At 46.6% G+C, this 27,894-nt stretch overlaps 1 protein-coding gene across 1 annotated transcript in view; it reads left to right on the plus strand.

Annotated features, from left to right (window-relative positions):
- The window catches only part of SLC25A31 (solute carrier family 25 member 31), a 145,588-nt gene that overhangs the window by 23,039 nt on the left and 94,655 nt on the right, over positions 1 to 27,894 (plus strand). Inside the window, exons 2-3 of the mRNA XM_033938877.1 lie at positions 7,533 to 7,660; positions 26,821 to 26,938. Of these exons, the coding sequence (XP_033794768.1) occupies positions 7,533 to 7,660; positions 26,821 to 26,938 (246 nt within the window). The remainder of the gene's footprint in view (positions 1 to 7,532; positions 7,661 to 26,820; positions 26,939 to 27,894) is intronic.

Here is a 27,894-nt window from a genome sequence, read left to right on the forward strand (position 1 = left end):
CATTCCACCGAACACTCACTAATAGGCATGTCCACTATAATTCATTACTTCTTAGACCATCATCAATCCGTTCTATTAATCTCCTTAGATCTTTCATCCGCCTTCGATACAATTGATCACGAACTTCTACTTCACAGACTTCATTCAATAGGAATTACAGATCAAGTTTTCTCCTGGTTTCAATCATATTTTTCTGATCGCTCCTCTTCAGTTTCTTTTAACAACTCTACTTCTAACACTTTTACTTCAACTAATGGCGTCCCCCAAGGCTCCATACTGTCTCCACTATTATTTAATATATTTCTTGCCCCCCTTCTAACCTTATGCCAATCTATAGGCTTTAATGTCTTCGCTTACGCTGACGACATACAACTTTTACACCCTATTGATATTGATAATCCTTCAGATACTTCTGAGATCAATGCAAAATTAGAAAAAATACATCTTTGGCTAAATAACAATAGACTCGCACTAAACATCAATAAGACTAATATATTACTCTTTCCTTGGAAAGATAACCCAAAGCTCAAATTTCCTATTACCATCAAGGATCATCCTATACAAGAGGTAGATAATATTAAAATACTAGGCGTCATTTTTGACCGTAAACTTTCCTTTCATAACCACATCAGCTATATCATTAAGTCATCATTCTTTAGACTTCGACAAATTCGTTCTGTTTCACAATTTCTTAACAATAATTCACTTAATATTCTCATCCACTCTTTCATCATATCCAGGATAGATTACTGTAACGCACTCTTCAAAGGCATAGCTCAAAAAGAAATCAAACGTTTACAGATTATACAGAATACTTCGGTCAAGCTTATCTTTAAAGCCAAAAAATTCGACCATGTCACTCCACTTCTTAAGGAAGCCCACTGGCTTCCTGTTACTCACAGAATCATTTACAAACTCAGCTTGCTTACTTTCAAATCTCTTTCTCTCAAAACTCCGGCTTTTATATATAAATCATTAATTCCTTACACTGCGATTAGAACATTAAGATCTACCGATCAACATCTACTGTCAATTCCATCTCTTAAAATCATAAATACAAGACGCCAATATATCTTTTCCGTCACTGCTCCCCAAACCTGGAATTCTTTACCTTTCCACTTGAGACAAGAAGTCAATCTAGAGATATTCAAAAGTAACCTGAAAACCTTTCTATTCAATGATGCCTTCTTAAATTAATTATTAATTTCATCATAAATCAATTTCAGGACCAAGCTTCACCCCTTCCTCATGTTCCTTCCCTAAATGTGATTCCCATCTTTATTTTATATTGTAACTTCTTGCCTGCTCTTTCCCTTATGTTTCCAGTATTGTCATTTTTTGTCTTAAGTTTAGTCCACTTTCCTCAATGTAATATCATGTTTTAATGTAATTTTTAATGTACATCGCTTTGAATTAAGAAAAAGCGATTAATCAAAATCGAATTAAACTTGGAAACTTGGAAACTTGGAACCACATCAATTTCCTGGAACTCCGAACGATGTTTTATGCTCTCAAGGCATTCCAACATCTTCTCTTTCCTCAAGTACTCTTTGCACAGACAATCAAGTTGCAATGTACTACATCAACAAACAGGGAGGGACGGGCTCTCGCCTGTTGTGTCAGGAAGCCCAACGGATTTGGTCTTGGGCGACAGCTCGTCATTTATTCCTGAAAGCTGTCTACATTCAAAGAGAACAGAATTCAGTAGCAGACAATCTCAGCAGAATTCTCCAACCTCACGAATGGACTCTCGACCCCTTGACTCTCCAGTCCATTTTTGCCCAATGGGGCACTCCTCAAGTGGACCTTTTTGCAGCTCCTCACAATCATCAGCTGCCCCTGTTTTGCTCCAGACTCTACTCTCCTCACCGTCTGGCACCCAATGCATTTCTCCTGGATTGGACCAATCTATTTCTATATGCATTTCCTCCTCTACTGCTCATGTTGCGGACATTGTTCAAGCTCAGGAGGGAACAAGCCACTATGATTCTCATCGCTCCACGGTGGCCCAGGCAATATTGGTTCTCCCTTCTACTTCAACTCAGTTCCAGGGAACCCATAATTCTTCCACTGTTTCCTTCTCTACTTACTCAGCGTCAGCAGACCCTACTTCATCCCAACTTACAGCCTCTGCACCTGACAGCTTGGTATCTCTCGGGCTGACTTCAGCTCACTCACTCCTTTCTCAGCCTGTCCGTTCTATCATTGCTGCTTCCAGGAAACCGGCCACGCTTCAGTGTTATCAGCAGAAGTGGTTTCGGTTTTCTTCCTGGTGTCTCTTATATCACCATAATCCCATGTCTCTAGCAGTGGGACTGGTGTTGGACTATCTTCTTTCCTTGTCTGACTCTGGTCTCAAATCTACTTCTATCAGAGTTCATCTTAGTGCTATTACTGCCTTTCATGAGCCAATTCATGGAAAACTCCTCTCTGCTCATCCTTTGATTTCTAAGTTCATGAGGGGCCTTTTCAATGTGAAACCACCTCTCAAGCCCCCTCCTGTGGTCTGGGATCTCAATGTGGTTCTTTCCGCTTTAATGAAGCCTCCTTTTGAACCTTTGGCCACAGCGCATTTCAAATTCCTTACTTGGAAAGTGGTCTTCCTTATAGCTCTCACTTCTGCCAGGAGGGTCAGTGAGTTACATGCACTAGTGGCCGATCCACCTTTCACTGTTTTTCACCATGATAAGGTTGTTCTCCGTACACATCCAAAGTTTCTCCCTAAGGTTGTGTCTGACTTTCATCTTAATCAGTCCATAGTCCTACCTGTATTTTTTCCAAAGCCTCATTCTCATCCAAGTGAACAGGCTCTGCATACCTTGGACTGTAAACGTGCTTTGGCTTACTATCTTGAACGCACTAAACCTCACAGATCATCTCCCCAACTGTTTTTGTCCTTTGATCCTAACAAATTGGGTCATCCGGTATCTAAACGCACTCTATCCAATTGGCTTGTTGCTTGCGTTTCTTTCTGTTATGCTCAGTCGGGCCTGACACTGGAAGGTTCTGTCACGGGCCACAAAGTTAGAGCTATGGCAGCGTCTGTAGCTTTCCTCCGCTCCACTTCCATTGAGGAAATCTGCAAGGCTGCTACTTGGTCCTCAGTTCATACATTTACATCTCACTATTGTCTGGATGCATTCTCCAGACGGGATGGACACTTCGGCCAATCTGTTTTACAAAATTTGTTTTCCTAATGGCCAACCTTCCCTCCATCCCGCTTTTTGTTAGCTTGGAGGTCACCCATCAGTCAAGAATATGCTGCCTGCTTGTCCTGAGATAAAGCACAGTTACTTACCGTTATCCAGGGACAGCAGGCAGGTATTCTTGCATCCCTCCCACCTCCCCGGGTTGGCTTCTTAGCTGGCTTATATTAACTGGGGACCGCGCGCCTTCGTCGGGCGGGAAGGCACTCACGCACGCGCGGTGCGGCCTAGCTAGAACTTTCTAAGTTCTTAGAGTGCAATCACTCTAAAATTGTCCGTACCGGGGCTCCGTCGGTGCCGTCACCCATCAGTCAAGAATATCTGCCTGCTGTCCCTGGATAACACCTGTTACGGTAAGTAACTGTGCTTTACCAGGGTATATTCACGCATATTTGCACCCTAGAGTGCACAGCAAGAATAGCCCACATACATCATACTGTCCGGCCCTGAGTATGTTTTATATTAAATCAGATCGGTGCTTGTAACTTTTCAAATGAATTATAAAGTGCTATAAAATTACCCAAAGTGCTAAGTGCAAATTTAATACATGAGAGTTCAAAAATATTCAACAATATCAAATCACTTCAAAAAGCCCTCATTGTCAAAGGCAAAATAGTTAGTCATGGGGCTGAAGTAGGCCATTCCTTTTCTAGCATGAAATGTTCGATCATTGAACAGATCACGTCGACATTTCAGGGGGACAAGAAAGCTTTCCTCCTTGCTAGAGAACAGTACTGGATTTACAGCAGAGACATCCAAATAGTGAAATTTTGAAACCATGCCCTCTCTCTCTCTGATTGGTCAGGAGGCATGATGTAATTCTATCGTGCCCTTAACGATTTTGATCAGCTGGGAGGCGGGGCTTAAAGACGTACTCCTGAATATAAAAATAGATCTCACTTTGAAATGAGCCGCATTTATGAGGAGCAGCATTCAAATTTATAGCTGGGTGAAGTGCCCTTGAGTTTGCACCTGAGGAAGGATATGAAACGAGGCTCTGTAGGGCAATCAGCTGAGGCACTCCCTTTAATGGACTTTTGAACCAGACGGATGTTTGCGATCTTCAAGATAAGTTTCCCTTTTCTTGAGGATTATAGTCAAGAAGATTGCCTTTGACAATGAAGGATTTTTGAAGTGATTTGATATTGTTAAATATTTTTGACTCTCGTATTAAATTTGCACTTTGGGTAATTTTATAGCACTTTATAATTCATTTGAAAAGTTACAAGCACTGATCTGATTTAATATAAAACATACTCGGGGCCAGACAGTATGATGTTTGTGGATTATTCTTGCTATGCACTCTAGGGTGCAAATATGCATGAATATATCCTGGTGAACTCCTTATTGACTCGTGAGAAGTTCCCATGAACTGATTGAATGCCCTGAGTTTAAAACTCTAAATTTATGTACAACAATGGTGCGACGTATCCTCAGTCTTAAGTGCCCATTGAGAGTTGAAAGCAGGTCTCTTTTCATTAGTATATATTATTCTGACCCCTCTTTTTTGAGTAGGCTAGATTTTTGTGGATTAGAAAGAAGAGTAATCAGCAGAAGAAGGGAGGTATTGATGCCCCTGTATAGGTCTTTGGTGAGGCCACACTTGGAGTATTGTGTTCAGTTTTGGAGGCCATATCTGGCAAAGGATATAAAAAAACTTGAAATGGTCCAGAGGAAGGTGACAAAAATGGTAAGAGGTTTGAGTCAAAAGAAGTATGAGAATAGACTGGAAGACCTAAATATGTTTACTCCAGAGGAGAGGAGGGACAGGGGAGAAATGATACAGACGTTTAAATATTTGAAAGGCATAATATAGAACCAAATCTTTTCCAGAGAAGAAAAAATGATAAAATTAGAGGGCATAATTTGAGGTTACAGGGAGGAAGACTTAGGAGCAATGTTAGAAAATTCTTCATAGAGAGGGTAGTAGATGCCTGGAATGCCCTCCCGAGGGAAGTGGAGAGGAAAACAGTGATGGAATTAAAAAAAAGCGTGAGATAAAAATAGAGGATCTCTAATTAATGATAATAACTTTATTTTTATATACCGCAGTACCACAAACAGTTCAGAGCGGTTTACAGTGTAAGAGACTGTACATTTACAGCGAAGATACAATGCGAACTGTACATATTCAGTATAGGTATTTTATACAGCATAGAAACAGTGTAGGTTTATCATACAGGAGACAGTACATATACAGCAGAGATATGTATATAGTGGAGAGGCAGTGCGAGAGGCATTATAAAGAACAAAGCAGTGTACAAAACCAGTGCAGGGTGGAGAATGTCAGGAAGACAACTAGTATCAATTATTGGATGGTAGTCTTTAATTATTTGGTGATGGGGGAGGTTCTAGAAATTTGTCATAGAGGAAAGATTTGAGAGATTTCCTGAAGGATGAGTAAGATGGGGCAGATGAGATAAGGGTGGTCAGGCAGTTTGTCGATCTGCCAGCTTGGTATGAGAGAGTTCTATTGAAGAATCTTTTGTAGGTGCATCCCTTTGGGGAAGGGTAGGTAAACAGGTTGGCATTACGCGTGCGAGTGGTTCCAGGGAACACGAAGTGGTGAGATAGATAAATCGGGGATAAGCCAGTTAAGGTTTTGAAGCTGAGACAGGCGAATTTGAAGATGACTCTCGCTTCTATTGGCAGCCAGTGCAGTTTTCTATAATAAGGGGTGATGTGGTCTGACTTTTTGAGGCCAAAGATTAGGCGGACCGCGGTGTTTTGGATAAGTCTCAGTCGCTGGATGGTTTTCTTGTAGGAGCCTATATAAATTATATTACAGTAATCCAGTGTGCTTAGGATTAGGGATTGGACCAGCAATCTGAAGGAGGGGAAGTCGAAGTAATGTTTGATGGTACGGAGTTTCCAGAGGGTATAAAAGCATTTTTTGACCAGGGTGTTAGTGTGGTCTTCGAAGGTCAGGCAGCAGTCTAGGATGACTCCAAGGATTTTGATGGTGGGGTTAATAGGATAAGTTAGGCCGTTGAGTTGTAAGGTGGTGTTCGTTAATTTGTGGTTGGGACTTGCTAGGAAGAGTTTGGTCTTTTCTGGATTTATTTTCAGTTTGGACTGGGTGGTCCAGTGTTCGACCATAGTAAGTACTGATGAGATGAGTTGCTCTGTTTCTTGCGAGAATGAGTAGATGGGGATGACAATTGTAATGTCATCTGCATAGATGTAGGATTTCAACTTTCGGTCAGATAACATGTGTCCCAGTGGAGTCATGTAGATATTGAATAGAGAAGGTGATAGGGGGGAGCCTTGTGGGACACCACAGGGGTTGGACCAGGTGTGGGAGTAGGTTCCCTCGTTGTGTTCTTGGTAGGTGCGGTTTTTTAAGAAGCCTGTGAGCCAGGTTAGTACCTGTCCCGAAATGCCTATGGAATCGAGGTAGTTGAGTAGAATGTCATGGTCTACCAGGTCAAAGGCACTACTGAGGTCAAACTGGAGTATTAGGGCACTGTTTCCCTGTGAGAATGAAAATGAAAGATGTAAATTGGAGAGCTAAGGCCGGTGTTGGACAGATCTGCATGGTGATTCGGTGTAGGATGGTCTGGGATGGGCATCAATGTGAACTCCACTAATATGGAACAGGGGGATGTTACTGGCCAGACTTTACGGTAGACGTCCTGCAAACAACGGGATGGTTGGATAGGCTAGAGTGAGCGTGGATGACATCTTCAGCATTTGGAACCTAGGACAATACCAGTCTTTACAGTCTATGGCCCAGAAACATCAAAGAAGAGTCAAGTTAATCTAATCATGTATTTTTTTAGTGGGTATGGCTTATGGGCAGACTGAATGGACCATTTAGGTCTTTATCTACTGTCATTTACTATGTTGTACTGTATTCTTTGAAAGTGTAAACTATTGATTTGCATTTACCTGTTCCACTCTACTCAGGATTTTATGGCCCATTCATATCTCCTTCCGCTGACTCCAAACTGAAGAGTCCTAACCTCTTTAGGAGTAGCATTGCTGTTTCTTGTGTCTCTGGTCTAGTCACTTAACCATCCATTACCCCAGGTACAAAATAAGTACCTGTATATAATATGTAAAGCAATATGATTATAAATACAGAAAAGTGGTATATCCCCTTTGTCTTATATGGGTCATTCCTTTCTCTTTATTATTTTGGTTGTCCTCTGTACCTTTTCTAATTCTTAGTGATTTGGCAACCAGAATTTCACCCTTTTGTACCTAAGGTGCCATAGAGCGATATAGAAACAATAAGATATTCTTTGTTTTATTCTCTTTTTATTCCTAATAATTTCCAATATTCTGTTTGCTTTTTTTGTTGTTTTATTTTTCACTCCTTAGGCTTTTTAAGCTTTTGGCGTGGCAACTTGGCAAATGTCATCAGATATTTTCCTACCCAGGCTCTGAACTTTGCTTTCAAGGACAAGTACAAACAGCTTTTCATGTCAGGAATTAACAAGGATAAGGAGGTAAATTTATTGAGCTATGTTTTCTTAGTTCTGCTGATTTAGTCATCCTGTTCTATTTTATATTCCGCTCCTTTCACAGTAGGAATGTGAGCGGATTTCAATTAAAGGGTCAACACAGTAGTTGAGAATTAGGAGTACCACAACACTAGTAACTTGGTTCAAATCAAATCTTAAAATATTTGGAAAATAAATAAGATTTTAACATTATACAGAAAAGAATAACAGAACACATCTTTCTAAACTGTAATAGAAGAGTCCCAAACTTTTATCCCTTGAAACTTAAAAGAACCTTCCAAAATACTCTTAATGAGCATTCTTATTAGTTGGATAGTTCAAGGTTAAAAGAGTTGAAAAGCAAGTTCAGTGTTTTGTAGACCCTCAGTATCAAACAACTTATTTTAAAATCAACATATCTTTACAGGTAACCAGTGTAGATCCATTAACAAAGGAGTGACCCTATCAAATTTACAGGAATCATAGAGTCATTTAGCTTCAACATTACGTAATAATTAAAGTGTATGTTGTAATTCCTGAATATAAAAAGTGGAGCATTTACATTTATAATTATTGAATATAAAGAGTTACAATAATCAAGCTGAGGAAGTATAATAGCTTAAATTAGAATTTAAAAATGTTGTGAACTAAGAAAATGATCTAATGGACCAGAGCTGCCTTAGCCTAAAGCAGAGTTCTTCAATACAAGAACTGAGGGCCATTGGAGGCCCTGAAGACCTCTGGGGTGACTCCCATTTTCTTTCTGGGGTTTTTTTTCTGTTACTCTGCTTCTCCACACAGGCTCAGGACAGAAAGGGGAAAGTGGAAGGGGGTCGGGGGAGAAGCCACATGCTTGAGGACAATGCATTTCCAGTGCAATAGACCACGGGTGTCAAAGTCAGTCCTCGAGGACCGCAATCCAGCCAGGTTTTCAGGATTTCCCCAATAAATATGCATGAGATCTATTAGCATACAATGAAAGCAGTGCATGCAAATAGATCTCATGCATATTCAATGGGGAAATCCTGAAAACCCGACTGGATTGTGGCCCTCGAGGATCGACTTTGACACCCCTGCAATAGACGAACAGAATCTAGAGACAATAGGGTTATTTCTCCATACTTGCATTCTCTGCAGAAGGAATCCACTCTGCCTCTGTAATACTTCACTGATCGGTTTAGTGCCCTCTACAGTTTTTCCTTCTGAAAGCATGTCTGCAGCTGTATGTGTTCTGCTCTCCCCATTTTATTGTTTTAAATTCGATGTAATGTCCCCTTTTCAGGTAATTTCGCGTTTGAAGCAATTTTGGAGCTCAGCCTGCTTGAGAATTTGCAGACTTCTGTCTGTAGCTGACAAATCGATCCCTGTTAGCCAGTCTGTATAGTTTTCCTTGGAGCTCATGGCCTTCCCTGAAGTAGTCTCATCTGTTAAGCAGGGGTCAAGCGCAGTGTTAGGCACGCTTAGGGGGTTTAGCGGTGTTCCACAGCATGCCGGCTGCATTTTCGCACCTTCACCCGTCCTACTGCGCATCCGGTGGTATGGGTTTCACCAGCAGCCTTAAGATCAGTTTTGTGAGAGCATTCCAAGCATTATGGCAGTGAATTATTCTACAGCTACTAATAAAGAGCTGTGAGCAGGTGGAGTCCAGTATATCAGGTCACAGTGAGTACAAGGAGCTGACAGCTTGTGAGAGACATCGGCGAAAGTTTAAAAATAGGGGTTTCTGCATGTTCCCCTGAAAAATCCTAAAATCGCCATTTTTGGAATTTGGGAAGTGTGAAAAATATTGTGTTTCTTTAGCACTCTCCAGACCAGTAGAGGTTAACTTTACGAATGGGTATATATCTAATCATGACCAGCAGGTGGAGACTGAAAACAAAACTTTGGGACAGTATATCCTAGCCCCTCCTCTCTATTTCCCTCAGTCTTCTTTCAGTCTCCAGCAGGTGTTGAGTGATCTGTACCCATCTCCCTTGGTAGGGCTGTTGGAATTTGTTTAGGGGGTTTATTGTCCCTGTTTTTAGCCGGACGGAGCTTGGGCGGACTCTGTTTGGGGGTTCGTCCGACCTCGGGGGTGTCAAACCCGGCGGGTCACGAGCGGGGTCCCTCCCCCCACTTCCTCCACCTCCCCACATTTTTTTAGAGGAGCCTCAGCAGTATCCCTTGCCCCCTAAGTCAAGCAAGGCATATTGCTTCGAGAGCCTGTGGAGTCTGTTCTGTAAAAAAAAAAAAAAAAAAAATCCTGAGGTAGTGCTGGTCTGAAGGGTTGTTTCCCTTTAAGAAAACTGTATTTTACTGTATTTTTTCATGTAACCAGCACTTTTTTATAGCTAGGTCGCGTATGGAGCAATTGTGCCCTTCTCCGGGGGAGTAGGACACAATTTTAGTCCAGCCGCGAGGCACTCGCGGCCGGCCTGAACTCGGCGGTTTGGGTCGGTGAGGTGGTGGAGCTCCGTCGGCAGCGGCTGCAGGCGCCCAGAGCTCCCCGCCGATGGTGCCTCGCGAGTCGGCTTGGAGCAGTGGGGAAGCCCGGTCTTCCACAACCGCCCACGGAGGGATTCCCCGAAGGATTCCCTCTCAGCTGATTTTTTGACAGCTGATGCCGGCTTGCCTGCTTTAGCGGCTGAGACTATTCAGGTTTCTCAGCCGCTTCAGGCTATGGAGGGAGCTTTTTTGGCGGGAAAACCGCCATCTTCTCTGTCTGGCCCCTCCATTTTGTCTTCCACCTCAGGTGACCTTCCCCCTGTTTTGACTATGCAGGGGCAAGGTTCTGCTGGGTCCCCTGCTGTGGCAGGGAGTCCCTTGGGACCCTCGGGGGGTTTTTCTCCTGAATTTTTCTTTTCTTTATGCAGAGCCTATTTTCAGGCGGCTGGGGGTCCCGGTTGCGCCCAGGGGGTTTCGGGAGGTGGGTTTTCCTCCGCGCTCCCTGCGGCTTTGCCTCTTTCGTCTGGCGTGACGTCCCCTCCGCCGCCTCCCTTGTCCAAGCGTCCGCGGGTGTCGTGGGACGAGAATTTGTGGTCGGAGGAACGGGTCGGTCTGGAGGAGGACCTGGACCCTTCTGAGGAGTTCCAGGACTCTCTGGAGGGGACGGAAGCTGGCGGCGGGTTGTCGGATTTCCCGTTCTCCAGTGACGAGGCGTCCGTGGTGCGCCTTTTTCAGAAAGATGAGCTGCCTGACCTTATTCAACAGGTTTCTTCGGTTTTGCGTTTTGAGGACGCGCCGCCGGAGACTCCGCGTGTGGGGGACCCCCTGTTACGGGGGATCCGTTCCGTTTCCCGCTCTTTTCCTATGCATCAGGATATTCGGGATATTATTCTGGAGCAGTGGAAAACGCCGGAGACGCCGTTTCGGCTGGCGCGCAGCATGGCTCGCCTGTATCCCATTCCTGAAGGGGATCGGGCTACGTTAGCTTCGCCAGTCGTGGATGCGGTGGTCTCGGCAATTTCCAAGCGGCATACCGTGCCTGTTGAGGGCGGTTCTGCCTTGCGGGACCCTGAGGAGCGCAAATTGGAGAGCATCCTTAAGCAAAATTTTCAGGTCTCTGCCTTTGGGGTCCAGGCGGCTATTTGTGGGGGACTGGTCGCTCGCGCCGTTTTTCGGTGGGCGGAGCGGGTCTTGGATCGAAAGTCTGACGACTGGTCTCTGGTGGATCAGGAGGTTGCGAAGATTGAGATGGCGGCCTCATTCCTCTCATATGCTCTATATGACTTGGTGCGGATCTCGGCTAAGTCTATGGCTTTTGGCGTGGCCGCAAGGCGTGTGTTGTGGCTGCGCGCTTGGGCGGCGGATGCTGCGTCCAAAGCTAAGCTTACTAAATTTCCCTTTCGGGGGTCGTTTTTGTTTGGAGAGGACTTGGATAAGTTGATTCAGACTCTGTCGGACTCGAAAGTTCCCCGTCTGCCGGAGGACCGTGCCCGCCCGGCGTCTCGGGGGGGTGCGGCCAGGGGGCGTTTGCGGGATTTTCGCAAGTATCGCCCTGGGCGTGGGGCTGCTTCTTTCCAGTCTCCGGGTTTTTCCCGGGGTCGGTTCTTCCAGCGCATGCAGCCCTTTCGGGGGGCCCGTCGGGGGGCAGGGAATCCCTCCGCCGGTTCCCCCGCTTCCCGTCCTGCACAATGACGCCTTGCCGGCGCCCCCTTTGGTTCCGGTGGGGGCTCAGCTGCGCGAATTTTTCCCCAAATGGGCCGAGATCACGTCCGATCGGTGGGTCCTGGAGGTGGTGCGGGACGGTTATGCCCTGGAGTTCGCCCGCTCTCTGCCGGATTTTTTCCTCGCTTCTCCGTGTCAGACTCCGGGGAAGACGCAGGCTTTTCGCCAGACCCTTCAGCGCTTGCTAGATCTCAGGGCAGTTGTTCCGGTGCCCCCTCCGGAGTGGGGCACGGGCAGGTACTCCATTTACTTTGTGGTGCCCAAAAAGGAGGGGACCTTTCGGCCCATCCTCGATTTAAAAGGGGTCAACAGGGCTCTCAAGATTCCCTCTTTCCGTATGGAAACTCTGCGGTCGGTCATTCTGGCGGTTCAGCCGGGGGAGTTTCTCACTTCTCTCGATCTGACGGAGGCCTACTTGCATGTTCCCATTCGGGCCTCTCATCAGCGTTTCCTGCGCTTTGCGATCTTGGGTCGGCACTTTCAGTTCTGTGCGCTTCCCTTTGGGCTGGCCACGGCTCCTCGGACGTTCACCAAGGTGATGGTGGTCGTCGCGGCAGCCTTGCGGTCGGAGGGCATCCTGGTACACCCCTACCTGGACGACTGGTTAATTCGGGCAAAGTCGTTGCAGGAAAGCTCCCGGGTTACTGCTCGGGTGGTGGAGTTTCTCCGGTCGCTGGGCTGGGTGGTCAACCTTTCCAAGAGTCGGTTGGTCCCGGCTCAGCGTCTGGAGTACCTAGGGGTGCTGTTCGACACCTCCTTGGGGAGGGTCTTCCTCCCAGAGGGCCGGGTGAGCAAATTGCAATCTCAGATTCGCCTGCTTTTGGCGTCCCGGTGTCCTCGGGCGCGAGATTTCCTCCAGGTCTTGGGGTCGATGGCGGCGTCCCTGGACGTGGTGAGGTGGGCGCGGGCCCACATGCGTCCTCTCCAGTATGCTCTGCTCCGGAGGTGGTCTCCCCAGAGGCACGGGATGGATGTTCCGGTTCCCCTGCGAGGCTTGGCGCGCTGCAGTCTGCGTTGGTGGCTCCAGACCCCTCACCTTGTTCAGGGGGTGGGTCTGGATCTCCCGCAGTGGACAGTGCTCCTGACGGATGCGAGTCTCTTGGGTTGGGGGGCTCAGTGTTTGGGTCACTCGGCTCAGGGCACCTGGTCCGTGGAGGAGGCCGCCTGGTCGATCAACGTGTTGGAGACCAGAGCGGTCCGTCTGGCGCTGTTGGCTTTCCACTCCCTGTTGATGGGCAAGTCGGTCAGAGTGCTGTCGGACAATGCCACGGCGGTGGCTTATGTCAATCGTCAGGGGGGCACCAAGAGCACTCAGGTGGCGCAGGAGGCGGCTCTGCTCATGGTTTGGGCGGAATCCCATCTGCTGGACCTCTCGGCCTCTCATATAGCCGGAGTAGAAAATGTTCAGGCAGACTTCCTCAGTCGTCACTTCCTAGATCCAGGAGAGTGGTGTCTCGGCGCCGAGGCGTTTCAGTTGATAGTGCAGGCTTGGGGGCAGCCCCTGATGGACCTGATGGCCACGGGTGGCAACGCCAAAGTGCCCCGCTTCTTCAGTCGTCGCAGGGACGGTCTGGCCGAGGGTCTGGATGCTCTGGTCCAGCAGTGGCCAACGGAGGGGCTGTTGTATGTGTTCCCTCCTTGGCCGCTGGTGGGCAGAGTGCTTCTTCGCATTGTTCACCATCCGGGTTTGGTGGTGCTGGTGGCGCCGGATTGGCCTCGCCGTCCGTGGTATGCGGATCTGGTGAGGCACCTGGTAGCGGATCCTCTTCCTCTGCCTCTCTCGGACGACCTTCTGATGCAGGGTCCCATTCCCATGTTCGACCCGTCTCCCTTCTGTCTTACGGCGTGGCTCTTGAAAGGGGTCGCCTTAGCAAGAAGGGATATTCAGACAAGGTGATCTCTACACTGTTGGGGTCCCGGAGGCTTTCTACCTCTCGGGCTTATGTGCGGGTTTGGCGTCTCTTTGAGGAATGGTGTCGGGCGCGGGGAGTGACCTCTTTTCGCGCTTCTCTGCCTAACATTCTAGAGTTCTTGCAGGATGGCCTGGATAGAGGCCTGGCTTGGTCTTCTCTCCGGGTTCATCTTGCGGCCCTGTCGGCTTTTCGAGGGTTGGTGTCAGGTCAGCGTTTATCGGCTCTTCCTGATGTGATTCGGTTTTTGCGGGCGGCCAAGTTGCTTAGGCCTCCCCTACGGCCCTCGGTTCCCTCTTGGGATCTTAATCTGGTTCTCTCTGTTTTGGTGCGTCCGCCTTTCGAGCCCTTGGACGTCTGTTCTTTGAAGGACCTTACTTTGAAGGCGGTCTTTTTGGTGGCCATTACTTCTGCTAGGCGTGTTTCTGAGCTGCAGGGTTTCTCTTGTAGGGCTCCCTTCTTGGAGTTTTCTAGGGAGCGGGTCGTCTTGCGGCCTGTTCCTTCCTTTCTGCCGAAGGTTGTTTCTCCTTTTCATGTCAATCAATCGGTGGTTCTCCCGGTCTTGGGTGGTCGGGAGGGCTCTTCTGAGCAACGGCAGCTGCGCAAGTTGGATGTCGGTCGGGTCCTTCGCTCTTATGTGCAGCGGACCCAGGAATTCCGGAAGTCCGATCATCTCTTTGTCCTCCTGGCGGGTCCTCGTCGGGGAGCTGGCGCTTCTAAGGCTACTATTGCGCGCTGGATCAAGGAGACGATTGCTTCCGCTTATCTTCTGAAACAGCAGCCTGTTCCGGAGTTTCTCAAGGCTCATTCCACTCGGGGTCAGGCGGCTTCTTGGGCTGAGTCGTCGCTCGTGCCTCCAGTGGATATTTGTAAGGCTGCGGTTTGGTCTTCCTTGCATTCCTTTGTTCGTCATTATCGGGTTGATGTGCAGGCGCGTCGGGACGCGGTGTTCGGTGAGCGTGTATTGGTATCGGCCCTTCGGGGGTCCCGCCCGTGAGAGGGACTGCTTTGGTACGTCCCATTCGTAAAGTTAACCTCTACTGGTCTGGAGAGTGCTAAAGAAGGAGAAATTAGGTTCTTACCTGCTAATTTACTTTCTTTTAGCTTCTCCAGACCAGTAGAGGTCCCCACCCTGTCTGTTGTTGTTGTTGTTGGGGCTGTTGCGCGGGCAGTTTTTGGTTTTTGCTGCGAGTTCTAGTATTTTTCTAGGGCCGGGGAGAATTGAAGAACAGCGGCTGTGGCTCGGCTGGCTTAGCTGGCGAGCTGTGGGGACATTCTTCCTTCGGGAATTTCTCCTCTGCATTTTCCAACAGCATTTTGGGTATGTTATTTGTTACTCCTTTCGGAGTATTGTTTTTTCTCTCTGTTGTTTTCCAGTTCTTGGTTCTGCTTGGCTATTCGGCAGACTGAGGGAAATAGAGAGGAGGGGCTAGGATATACTGTCCCAAAGTTTTGTTTTCAGTCTCCACCTGCTGGTCATGATTAGATATATACCCATTCGTAAAGTTAACCTCTACTGGTCTGGAGAAGCTAAAAGAAAGTAAATTAGCAGGTAAGAACCTAATTTCTCCTTTTGGCGTGAATTTAGTGCTGATGGCCATCTTGGATTTTTAGCAATCTTTTTTTCTTCTCCCTGCTTCTTCAAAACTTAGATTTTTGCCTGGAAAACTGCTTGGGGTCTCTTGTGAATTCATACCATGATTGCGCAAATTTAGCGCTTTTAGTGCCGTGTGGTGCTGCTGGGAGGGGGATGGGATGTAGCAACCAGCTTAGCTTTCCCCCAATGGAAGCAGGTGATCAATTGCTCAGCCAGCCCAGCGGAGTGGCCTTCATTACTTTCGAGGATTGGCACAGATGGTTCTTTGTTCCTGGCTGTGGACCCTCCGCAGCCTAAGACACGGAAATTTAAGTCATCTAAGGGTGACTCTATGCCCCAGGAGCCGGATACCTTCTCTAAATTCATGAGTAAATTCTCTAAATTGTAGTAATTCTCTAAATTGTAGTAAAAAAAAAAAAAATGTTCTGAGCAGTTTCTTTTCGCCCCAGGATGTTTTTGGGTGGCGTGGTGCCTTCAAGCGTGTCCTCGCTTCCACCTGATCCAACTAGCTTTTGTTCTGCCTACTCATGATTTGGGGGATCCGGATGCTGATCCTGACCTCTCTGATCCATTGTTTGACAGTGCAGCTCTTCCCAGATTGGGGAATCAGGCTTGTGTGCTGGATCCGCTGATCCTTTGGGGGTTCCAGATCCTGATGATGATTCTACTGTCCTGCGCTTAATTAGGTTTGTAGCTCTGCCTTATCTTCTAGCTTAATCTTTGCAGGAATTGAACTTAGTGACTCAGCTAGCTCCATCCACTTCTTCTCCCTGGCTTTGTAGTGGGCACTCACACTCTGCAACCTTTCCCTGGCATACAGATAAGAGTTTTATGGTCTCTGAGCAGTTTGGCTCTCCAGAAGGTACTTTGAAGAGCTCTAGAGCTATGTCCCACTTGTATCTAGTAGTGCAGGAGTATCAGCAGGTTTTGGGGTAGCCCAAGGTGGATTCCTTAGTAGCACAAGTGACAGCGCACCTCTTTTCCCAGTGACGGGGGAGTTGTGTTGAAAATATGCAGGACCGCCGTATGGATGTGGTCTTCAGGAGACCTTTTGAAACAGCCAATTTGGGCATCAAAGCTGCTGTGGTGACGTCTTTTGTTGCATGCACCTGTCTTGCCTGTGCATGCTAGAGACTGATGCAGTGGAGCCTCCTCCTCAACTGCTGATGGCTGGGATGGATCATATAGTGGATGCCTTTTAAGCCTTTTGAAAGTGCTGGCAAAAGTGTTCGCCAAATGCTCTGGTTCAGGCAGTGGGCTCGTGATTTCACTTCCAAGGCGACTTTAGCGAGGCTGTTTTTTAAGGGGAAGTTATTGTTTGGCAAAGGTGTGGATGTCCTCATGGATTCAGTATTGGACTGTCGGCCAAAGACCCTGCCTGATAGTAGACCCAGACCCTCAGGGAGTTTTGGACATTCTCATTTTCAGGGCTCTAAACTCTCCAGACAATACGCACATTCCACATCACAGATTTTCCCAGAGCTTCCGAGGTCAGTATGTGGGCTACAGGCATTCCCAACCTTCGACCGCCCGTCTGCACACCCTGCCAGAAAGACATAATGATGCCAGGATGCCGATAGTCTATTGTCTTTAAACCTGTGAGCAAAGAACACCGCAGACAAGCTGAAATAGCAAAAAAATGCTAAGCTTGTCTGCGGTGTTCTTTGCTCACAGGTTTAAAGACAATAGACTGTTTTCAGTCCAATTCTTTATATGTGAGTTTGCAAACCATTGGACCCCTGAGGAAGGCGTGTTCGCCGAAACACGGACCGTGTAGGGTCCGGTTGGATTTTTATCACTGTATTTTTTATCATTGTACTTTTTAAATTGAATTTTCATGGTTTTATATGTCAGTGTTTAATAAATTATCTCCAGAACATCTGTATCCACAGTTTTTTTTTTCATTGGTGGATTATTTTCGCTGTGGATCATTGGGTCTCCCCATTTTTCTTTGTTCAAGCTGGTGATGTAATGAGGAGCAATAGAACAGATATTTTCTCTTTGAAAAACCCAAAGTTGGTGAAGCTCCATAATCTGAGGCTTGTTACCCTGTATATAAAATACCTTCAGTGTCATTTTGGTTTTCAGTAGTGGTTCTGTGTGTTTGATTTAGACCAAAGCTCAGCACAAGATGTACAATTTGGACAATCAGTCCTCAGAAACTTATTTGTGCTGTAATTTCTCACCACCGCCCATCTGTTTATTATAGCTTGGGATTCACCAACAAGTGTGCCTGCATTTCCTCTGCTTATCTGTAATGGGGGTTCTCCATAGACAGCAGGGGAATGCATCCACACTTGCCCGTCCATCATCCCCACAATATATTTCCCCTTTCTTTGCTAGAGACAAAATTGACAAGGAGAGGCAGGGTCCCCTACACATGCTTAGTAAGCTCAAAAGCTTACTATAGCTAGGGGAGATCACTGACACTCAGGCTCAGTCAGAGGACTTCACCAACAAGTGTGCCTGCAATCCCCTGCTGTCTATGGAGAATCTCCGCTACAGATAAGCAACTTTATCTTGGCACAAGCTTATAGAATTTCCATGAGAGCCTTTTACCCATTAGCATTAAAGTGTGCAAAAAGTTAACACAGACCTCGATTTGTAAAAATTTAACTACATTTCCCTGATGTGTAGTTAAAGGAAATGGCATTATAAAAACTTAGCAAATTTAATTTAACTTGTTTAAATTAAAACAATACTAATTTGTAAAACTTCTATTAATAATGACAGGAGTTGCCATTCAGCATATCATCAGAAATTGGAAAGATTACACCAGACTTAATTACACCTTCTGATGGAATTCGTTATGCCATATATACAAAATGGAAAGAACAATTTCCAAACAAAAAGGGAATTATAATAATTTAAAAAAAAAATTGGGGGGCCATTGATAACATATTGTAATGATTAGACACCTTTTTACACTAAAAGTATAATTATAATAATGGGAAAGGGGGATATATTGCTATATTATTGATTTAATCAATATTTTGAACACATTACATGTATGATATGTTTGATTTACAATGATTGTGGAAAGGGAGGGGCTTAATATATGTTTTGAAATAATAATAGGAAAGAATTTCAAGTATGTATATGATTTTAATTGATGTAATATTGTACACTTGTTGTAAGATGAAAAAATGAATAAAGAAATGGAAAAAAACCCCCACCTAATTTGTTTATCAGTGCATATTAATGACCCATGTTAATAAATGTTATGGCAGAGGGGCATGGCTTGGCAGTGCACAAGAAGGAGGTGTAACTGCAGCGCTCCTCTAACTCAGACAACAGGCAGGAAATTTGTTAAGTTATATAGAGCTTTTTCTTCCCCGTAATTAGTGAAAGAAGTAAAGTAATATGGCTACCACGCATCAAACGAAGTTGGAAACAGCATTCACAGTAGGAGAGACGGTGAAACTTGTAAAACACGACCAGCTGTCGAAAGTGCCTCCCTACAGATGCCGCAGAAATGTCTGACAAGACGGATGTAATGGCAGAATTACTAAGCATAAAACAAATGCTTCAGGAAAATGCAAGTATAAGTAGTGAATTTAACCAAACAAATGGAGATCGCAAACCAGAGAGTTTCACAGTTGGAGACTAGAGTGGAGCAGACAGAACTTAATGCGCAGCAGTGTAAAAAGGACAGACAAACTATTCAAGAAATGAAGAAACAACTTGAGGATCACGAGAACAGGTTAAGAAGAAAGAACGTGAAAATTATTGGCTTGACGGAAGGCTTGGAAGGGGGAGATACTATCCAGTTTTTAGAAAACCTGTTACCTAAATTACTACAGTTTAATTCAAAAAGCCCGTTGGAAATAAAACGTGCTCACAGGATTCCAACAAGGCGGTCAGCAAACCAAGTGAGCCCAAGGCCATTAATTTTTAGATTACTACGCTTCCAGCAGGCTCTAGATATACTAAAATTGGCTAAAGCTGATAAAAATTTGAACTACAAGAGTTCTAAGTTGTTGTTGGTGCCAGATTTTGCAAAGTCGACGGCGAACACACAGAAGCAGTTCCTTATGTTAAGGCCACAAATGAGAGAAAAAGGGTTTACATATGGTTTATACTATCCAGCAACGTCTCCCCAGTCCTGCCCAAGCTTCACTGGCTTCCAGCACACTCCAGAGTCCTCTTTAAATGTGCCTGCTTAGCCTTCAAGATCCTACATGGCATCCTTCCTTCCGTTATCCCACTCTTTTGGAACTCCTCAAACCCTAACTCCACCAGACCCTCCCAAAAACTGAAACTATCATTTCCCTCTACAAAAGGTATATCCCACGCAGGAAAACTAGGAACATCCCTCCCCTTTAGAATCACATAACTCTGGAACAACCTCACATCCCCGCTCAGAAATTCAAGCTCCCTCCAATCCTTCCGCAAACACCTGAAAACCTGGCTCTTTTCAAAAAATCTAACACCTCCCACTCTCTAGTACCTTTGTCCTTCTCTATCTTCTTAGTTCCTTTCCTATAACCCTTCATTATAGTTCCTTTCTATTCTAACTCTGTAAACCGTGCCGAGCTCTACGTTCGTGGAGATGGCGCTGTATACAAACCTAAGGTTTAGTTTAGTTTAGTTACAAGTGAAAATAAGACATTACATTTTGAGGATCCTGAGAAACTAAAGGATTTTTTGTCAAAGACTGAGCTAATGTCTACTTAGAAATGATAAGAGTTTCAGAAGCCTTGACATAATAATAATACAGAATCTGGCTCTATTAATTGGAAGAAAAGAAGGATTTTGTTCAGATAGGAAAGAAGAAAACATTTAATGAATTGAACACTTGTGGAATATGAATATTATTGGTCATTCCTCGTTATTATCCCAGGACAAGCAGGCAGGTATTCTCACTAGTGGGTGATGTCATCCGACAGAGCCCCGATGCGGACGTCTCACAAGCATACTTGCTTGAAGAAACTTCAGAAGTTTCAAGATGCCCGCACCATGCATGCGCGAGTGCCTTCCCACCCGATGCACCGGGTGTGTCTCCTCAGTTCTTTTATTTCCGCGGAGCTGAGAAGTTTTGCTTCAACTCTCTGCGCTGAGTGAACCCTTGTTCTTGCCTTCTAGTGCTCGCGGTTTTGAGTTTATTTCTCTTATCGTGTGTTCTTTTCTGTCGTTTTCTTGTTGTTTTTTTAAAAAAAATTTCCATAGATTCGACCGGATCGGCCGCGTGGCTGGGGCCCCGCAGCTTCGATCTAGCGGCGGAGCTTTTTCGGCCTATGTCCCGGCCTATTACCGGTTTTAAAAAGTGTATCAAGTGCCAGCGCGCGATTTCGCTGACGGACCCGCATCGACGCTGTTTACAGTGTCTCGGGCCTCAACATCTTCCGAAATTGTGCCGGCCTTGTTCCACTCTAACAGCACATGCTTTCAAGCGTCGCTGTTTCCTGTGGGAGTCGATGTTCGCTATGAAGGCTTCCAAAGAACCTTCAGCTTCGACCAGCGCTTCGCCTTCGCCTTCGAAGTCGGCTTCTGCTCCTGCTGCATCGGGTCTTTTGAAACCGGCTTCCTTTGTTCCGGTTTCGACCCCCGCCTCCTGTTCCGGTGCCTTCTTCGGTCTCTTCAGGTCAGGTAACTCCGCAGACCGTTCCCCTGGTGGTTCTTAAATTGTCTAAGGCTTCTAAGGCCAAGCACTCGACTACTCGGGACCGCGAAGACCGTACAGGGGGTCCCATTTCAGATGCGGCTCCCCCCTTGTCGGCTTCGATGCGGTCGCTCATGGAAGCCCACTTCCTCGAGCTCATGACTACCATGGGGTCCAAGTGGCTTGCCATAATCCAGCATGGGCATACGGAACCCCCTCGTGGGGACGAGCCTCCTCCTCCTCGCCGCTCGCTCTCACTGCTAGGCTCGGAGGCTCGGCGTTTGGCTGCAAGTTCATCGAGGCGTGCTTCGCTTGGTGAGATGCCGCCTCTGGAACCCATCCCCACCTCGGACGGAGTCAATTGGGATTTGCCTCCTAGTAGCCGAAGCCCTGTGCATCATCAGGAGGATTTCTTCCGGAGCCCCTTGCCTGCCAAGCCGTCTCTCGACCCGTGGAATGCTGCTCGAGAGGCGTCGACCCATCCTCCTCTTCGCTCTACAGCCTCCAGCCCCATCTAATCGTTGGAGGCCTCTACGGAGTCATCTTCGCATCGTCGTTCCAGATCCCTTTCGAGAAGGTGTGAGGGACGCCGCTCCAGGCATTCTTCAAGGCATTCGTCCAGACATTCTACCGTCTCACCTCAGAAGAAGCTTCCTCATCTGGTGTATTCCTCTTCGGATGTCTCGCCTCCTCCGGGCCCAGAGTTCGAGGATACCATCAGGTCGTTCTCTCCTTGTAGATCCCATGTCTCCTTGGATCAGGAGGCCTCGACTTCATCGAGTCCGTCTCAGCGTCCTGTGTTAGTGGACCAGCTGTCTTTTTCATCTTTTCTGCGGCAGATGGCGGATGATCTCGACATCACCTTGGACTCGGGTTCCCGCTACTCCAAGGAGTACCTTGATACCATGCATCTGCCTCATCCTCCTGCTGAGTCTCTTCGCCTGCCTCTACACAAGCTCCTCGACCAGACGTTCATGCGCTGTTTTGAAACACCGTACTCCATTCCTGGTAAACTGGATGGCAGGAATGTGCACCATAAGGGGTTTGAGGGCTCCCAGCTCTCCCATCAGTCACTGTTGGTCGAGTCCTCCCTCAAGCGATCTCATCCGTCCCAGGTGTATGCCTCGGTGCCCCCGGGCCGAGAGGGGAGGACCATGGATAAGTTCGGGAGGCGCATCTACCAGAACTTGATGATGGCTTCCCGAGTTCTCAATTATACCTTCCATTTTGCCACCTATTTGGAGTTCTTCCTTCCAGTGCTTCAGAAGTTTATGCCTTACATCGACTCTCAAGCTCGTTTTGAATACGAGGAGGTCATCGCCTCGCTGTCCCAGCTGCGTCTTCAATTGATGCAATCCTCATATGATGCGTTTGAGCTCTCGGCACGGGCTGCCGCCTGTTCCGTGGCCATGCGTCGCTTGGCATGGCTTCGGACCATTGATATGGACCCGAACCTCCAGGACATGCTTGCCAACGTCCCGTGTGCAGGTGCGGATTTGTTTGATGAGTCCATCGAGACGGTGACGAAGAAGCTGTCGGACCATGAGAAGTCATTCCAGTCCATCCTTCGTCCGAAGCCTAAACCTACTCAGCCTTGACCTTCTCGACCACCCTTGATATACCAATGGTGTTACACTCCCAGGCAGGCTCCTGCTGCGAGGCAACCGGCGAAGAGACAGCCTCCGTAGAAGTCTTAACAAAAACCTCAGCCTTCTGCTGTTCCCAAGGCTCCTCAGCCTTTTTGACTCTCTTGTCGGGAGCATAACCAACACCGTTCTGCTATCCCCTGTCTTTCCAATTGGGGGTCGCCTCCCATCATTTTTACCATCAAAGGATGGCTATAACTACCGACCTTTGGTTCCTTACCATCATCAGGTAAGGATATTCTCTTCAGTTCCATCGGGTCCCCCCAGACCATCCTCCAAGAGAGTATCCTTCCAACTTGACACAGACCGCCCTTCTTCAGGAAGCTCAGCTTTACTCCGGCTTCGGGCCGTCGAGCCAGTCCCTGTGGACCAACACAACTGGGGGTTCTACTCCCGGTACTTCCTTGTTCCGAAGAAGACTGGCAACCTGCATCCCATTCTGGACCTCAGGGTACTCAACAAGTTCCTGGTCAAGGAGAGATTTCGCATGCTGACCCTAGCTTCTCTCTACCCCCTCCTCGAGCAGAACGACTGGTTATGCTCTCTGGATCTAAAAGAGGCCTACACTCACATCCCCATTCATCCGGCCTCTCGCAAATTCCTCAGATTTCGGGTGGGACATCTTCATCTGCAATATCGAGTGCTCCCTTTCGGCCTGTCTTCGTCTCCCAGAGTTTTCACCAAGTGTCTGGTGGTGGTGGCTGCTGCATTCCGGAACCATGGTCTTCAGGTGTTTCCCTACCTCGACGACTGGCTCATCAAAGCTGCCTCGGCTCCAGGGGTCATCTCGGTGACCCAAAGGACTATTTGGTTCCTGCAGAGTCTGGGTTTCGAGATCAACTTCCCAAAATCTCATCTGCAACCTACCCAGTCTCTCCCCTTCATCGGGGCGGTTCTGGATACTATCCAACTCAGATCATTCCTTCCTCCACAGCGCCTGGAAGCTCTTCTTCATCTCTGTCAGTCAGTGTCTTCTCGCCAGTCCATCTCAGCGAGACACATGATGGTTCTCCTGGGCCACATGGCCTCTACGTTTCATGTGACTCCTTTTGCCAGACTTCACCTCAGAATTCCTCAGTGGACCCTGGCTTCTCAGTGGACGCAGGTGTCAGATCCTTTGACTCGTCACATCCTGGTCACTCCTGCTCTTCAGCAGTCTCTACGTAGGTGGATGATCTCTTCCAATCTATCCAGAGGTTTGCTGTTTCACACTCCTCCCCACCAGAAGGTTCTCACGACCGATTCCTCGACCTATGCATGGGGGGGGGCTCATCTGGACGGTCTTCGCACTCAGGGCTTCTGGACCAGTGCGGACCGGCTGTGCCATATCAATCTTCTGGAACTCAGGGTGACTTTTCAATGCTCTTCAAGCTTTTCAACATCTGCTTCACGACTTGGTGATCCTCATTCGCATGGACAATCAGGTCGCCATGTATTATGTCAACAAGCAGGGGGGCATGGGATCAGCCTCCCTCTGCCAGGAAGCTCTCAGAGTCTGGGATTGGGCGATTCGCCACAACACCTTCCTCAAAGCTGTCTACATTCAGGGGGCGGACAATGCTTTGGCGGACAACTTAAGTCGTCTCCTCCAGCCTCACGAATGGACCCTCCATTCCAAGCCCCTTCATCAGATCTTCTCTCAGTGGGGGACGCCTCAGATAGACCTCTTTGCGGCTCCCCACAACTTCAAACTGCCTCAATTCTACTCCAGGATCTACACTCCTCATCGCCTCGAGGCAGATGCCTTTCTTCTGGACTGGAGGAATCTCTTTCTATATGCGTTTCCTCCTTTTCCTCTCATTCAAAAGACTCTGGTCAAGCTGAAGTCCGACCATGCCACCATGATTCTGATAGCTACTCAGTGGCCCAGACAGCCTTGGTACTCCCTTCTACTTCAACTCAGCAGCAGGGAGCCATTCCTTCCAGTGTTCAAGGATCTCTGCTCCATCCCAACCTGCAATCTCTCCACCTGACAGCTTGGTTCCTCTCAACGTAACTCCTCTCCAGTTTTCCAGAGCGGTGAGGGATGTGTTAGAGGCTTCCCGGAAGCCTGCTACTAGACAATGCTACTCCCAAAAATGGACTAAATTTTCTACCTGGTGTATTTCTCATCATAAGGAGCTTCAACGAGCCTCCCTATCTTCTGTGTTGGACTATCTTCTGCACCTATCTCATTCTGTCCTCAAGTCTACATCGATACGAGTCCATCTGAGTGCAATTGCGGCTTTCCATCAGCCTCTGCAAGGGAAACATCTCTCTGCTCATCCTGTGGTTTCCAGATTTATGAAATGACTTTTCCATGTCAATCCTCCTCTCAAACCTCCTCCAGTGGTTTGGGACCTCAATGTTGTCCTTTCTCACCTTATGAAGTCTCCTTTTGAGCCTCTCAACAAGGCTCCGCTAAAGTTTCTCACTTGGAAAGTGGTTTTTCTTGTTGCCCTCACTTCTGCTCGCCGAGTCAGTGAGCTTCAGGCCTTAGTGGCTGATCCGCCTTTCACAGTATTCCATCATGACAAGTTGGTCCTCCGCACTCATCCGAAATTCCTGCCTAAAGTGGTCTCTGAATTTCATCTCAACCAATCCATCGTTCTTCCTGTGTTTTTTCCAAAGCCTCATTCTCATCCTGGAGAATCAGCTCTTCACACTCTGGACTGTAAACGTGCTTTGGCTTTCTACCTGGATCGCACCAAACCACACAGAACTGCTCCTCAACTTTTCGTCTCCTTTGATCCGAACAAGTTGGGACACCCTGTCTTGAAGCATACCATCTCCAACTGGATGGCGGCTTGCATCTCTTTCTGCTATGCCCAGGCTGGATTATCCCTTCCCTGTAAAGTCACAGCCCATAAGGTCAGAGCAATGGCGGCCTCTGTAGCCTTCCTCAGATCGACACCGATTGAGGAGATTTATAAGGCTGCCACTTGGTCCTCCGTTCATACCTTCACTTCTCATTATTGTTATCGAAAGATCGAGATCTTCAAGCAAGTTTGCTTTCGAGGCTGTCCACTGCGGGGCTCCGTTGGTGACGTCACCCATGTGTGAGAATATCTGCCTGCTGTCCCTGGATAACAACTGTTACGGTAAGTAACTGTGCTATCACCCCCCCTCCCATTATTATAATTATACTTTCAGTGTAAAAAGGTGTCTAATCATTACAATATGCTATCAATGGGTAGAGATGGGCGGAGTCTGGCCCACTACTTAGCCCCATGTTCTTCCATCGCTGGTCCACAGACCGATGCCGGTCCACAGATTAATTATTTTATTTCTGCCGGTCTATAGGTGTAAAAAGGTTGAAAAACACTGACATAGAGCATTTTGGACCCCAGTTCGTTTACAGAAGTTAGATAGCTCTAAGTCAAATAGATGCTGGCACTGTCATCTCGAAGCTGGGACATTAGATCATTTGTTATTCTATTGTCCATTGATTCTTGCTTTTTGGAAATCAATATGGGGGTCAAATAAATTGTGGGAAAATCCAGTGGCATTATTGTATGATACTGTACTGTTTGGCATGTCAATGAGGGCTAAGAGCCAAATATCACCTAATAATAACAGGCTTCTACTTATTATGACAGGGGTTGCCATACAACAGATTACAAGTAATTGAAAAAACTGGGAGAGACTGAATTACAGTTTCTGGTGGAACTCTTCATGTTACATTTATAAAATGGAAAGGACAATAGCCACACAGCAGGGGAATTTTAGAAAATTTCAGGAGATTTGGGAGCCATTAACAAAATATTATAATGATTGAATATTATTTTTCCCCTTAAATATGCATGTTCAAGGTGGGGGGAAGAGGGTTGGTTTGATTATTAAAGTAAGGTATATAGGAATAGGGTTTATGGTAGGTTTTTCTTGAATATAAAGAATGTTATTGATTAGGGAGGAGGGGGGATAAATTCTGATATGGATTTTAACAGAATATTAAGTGTTGTATCTGAGTTTAAAATGTTATATATGCTATTACACTTATTGTAAGTTTTTAAAAAATGAATAAAGAATTGGGAAAAAAAATGTTATGGCAGCTGTTACAACTTGACCTCTTACCTATATGGTGATCAGAACTGATGTTTCAGAAGATGTGGTATTACCTTGACTTCTTGAGTAATGTTTTGTACTTTGGAATATCTCCATTAAACCATTACATCTGTAATATTTTGTTTGCTGGATTGTTCACACATGTAAAAGATTAAGGAAGATTAAATGTGTTATGAGTTTCTGAGCTATTAACTATACACAATCAAGTTTCTGTATTTCAGTTCTGGAAATGGTTTTTAGCAAATCTAGCATCTGGTGGAGCAGCAGGAGCAACATCTTTATGTTTTGTATATCCTCTAGACTTTGCAAGAACTAGATTAGCTGCTGACATCGGGAAAGGTGTGTAAATCTTATAACTTTGTCATCTCTTCTAGTATTCATTACATGCCTTATATTTATGAGACCTTGGCCTACTTCGCTAGGTATTTGCTTTCTGCCAGGGTTTCTGCCTATGGTGTGCCCTGGAGAATGAAAATAAAAGCTTGCAGGAGGTATTTGTATAGATAGAATTTAGGTGCTTTGCAACAGATTATTCTGTTACATCCACTCCAGATTCTGTACGAATGGTGTTCAATCCTAACCTGCGAACTGGGTATTGCAGAAGTGACACAGAGCTTTCAACACCTCCCACTTGCAGTGTAGTATAGTTCCTCCTTCAGTTTTCTTCTTCTGCAAGTGAACCGTGCAGAGGTGTTTCAGATCTGCTCTGCTTTATTTTTGTTATTCTTTAGCAACTCTCCAGACCAGCATAGGTTAATCTTACAAGTGGGTATATATCTCATCATGACCAGCAGGTGGAGACTGAGACATAAGAATATATGATTTGCCGCTGCTGGGTCAGACCAGTGGTCCATCGTGCCCAGCAGTCCACTCATGCGGTGGCCCTTAGGTCAAAGACCAGTGCCCTATTTGAGTCTAGCCTTACTTGCGTATGTTCTGTTCCAGTAGGAACTTATCCAACCTTGTCTTGAATCCGTGAAGGGTGCTTTCCCCTATAACAGCCTCCAGAAGAGCGTTCCAGATTTCTACCACTCTGTGGGTGAAGAACTTCCTTACGTTTGTACGGAATCTTTTTCCTTTCTAACTTTAGCGAGTGCCCTCTCGTTCTCTTCAGCTTGGAGAGGGTGAACAATCTCTTTTTCTGTAGCGCCTAGTAGACTGGAACAGGCCTCAGGACAACCTGCTCCCTAGAAAACTCCAAGAAGGGAGCCCTATAAGAGAAAGCTTGCAGCTCTAAAACACGTCTAGCTGAAGTAATAGCCACCAAGAAGACCATTTTAAGAGTAAGGTCCTTC

The sequence above is a fragment of the Geotrypetes seraphini genome, chromosome 1 (genome assembly GCF_902459505.1).
Source record: "Geotrypetes seraphini chromosome 1, aGeoSer1.1, whole genome shotgun sequence".
In the NCBI taxonomy this organism is placed as follows: Eukaryota; Metazoa; Chordata; class Amphibia; order Gymnophiona; family Dermophiidae; genus Geotrypetes; species Geotrypetes seraphini.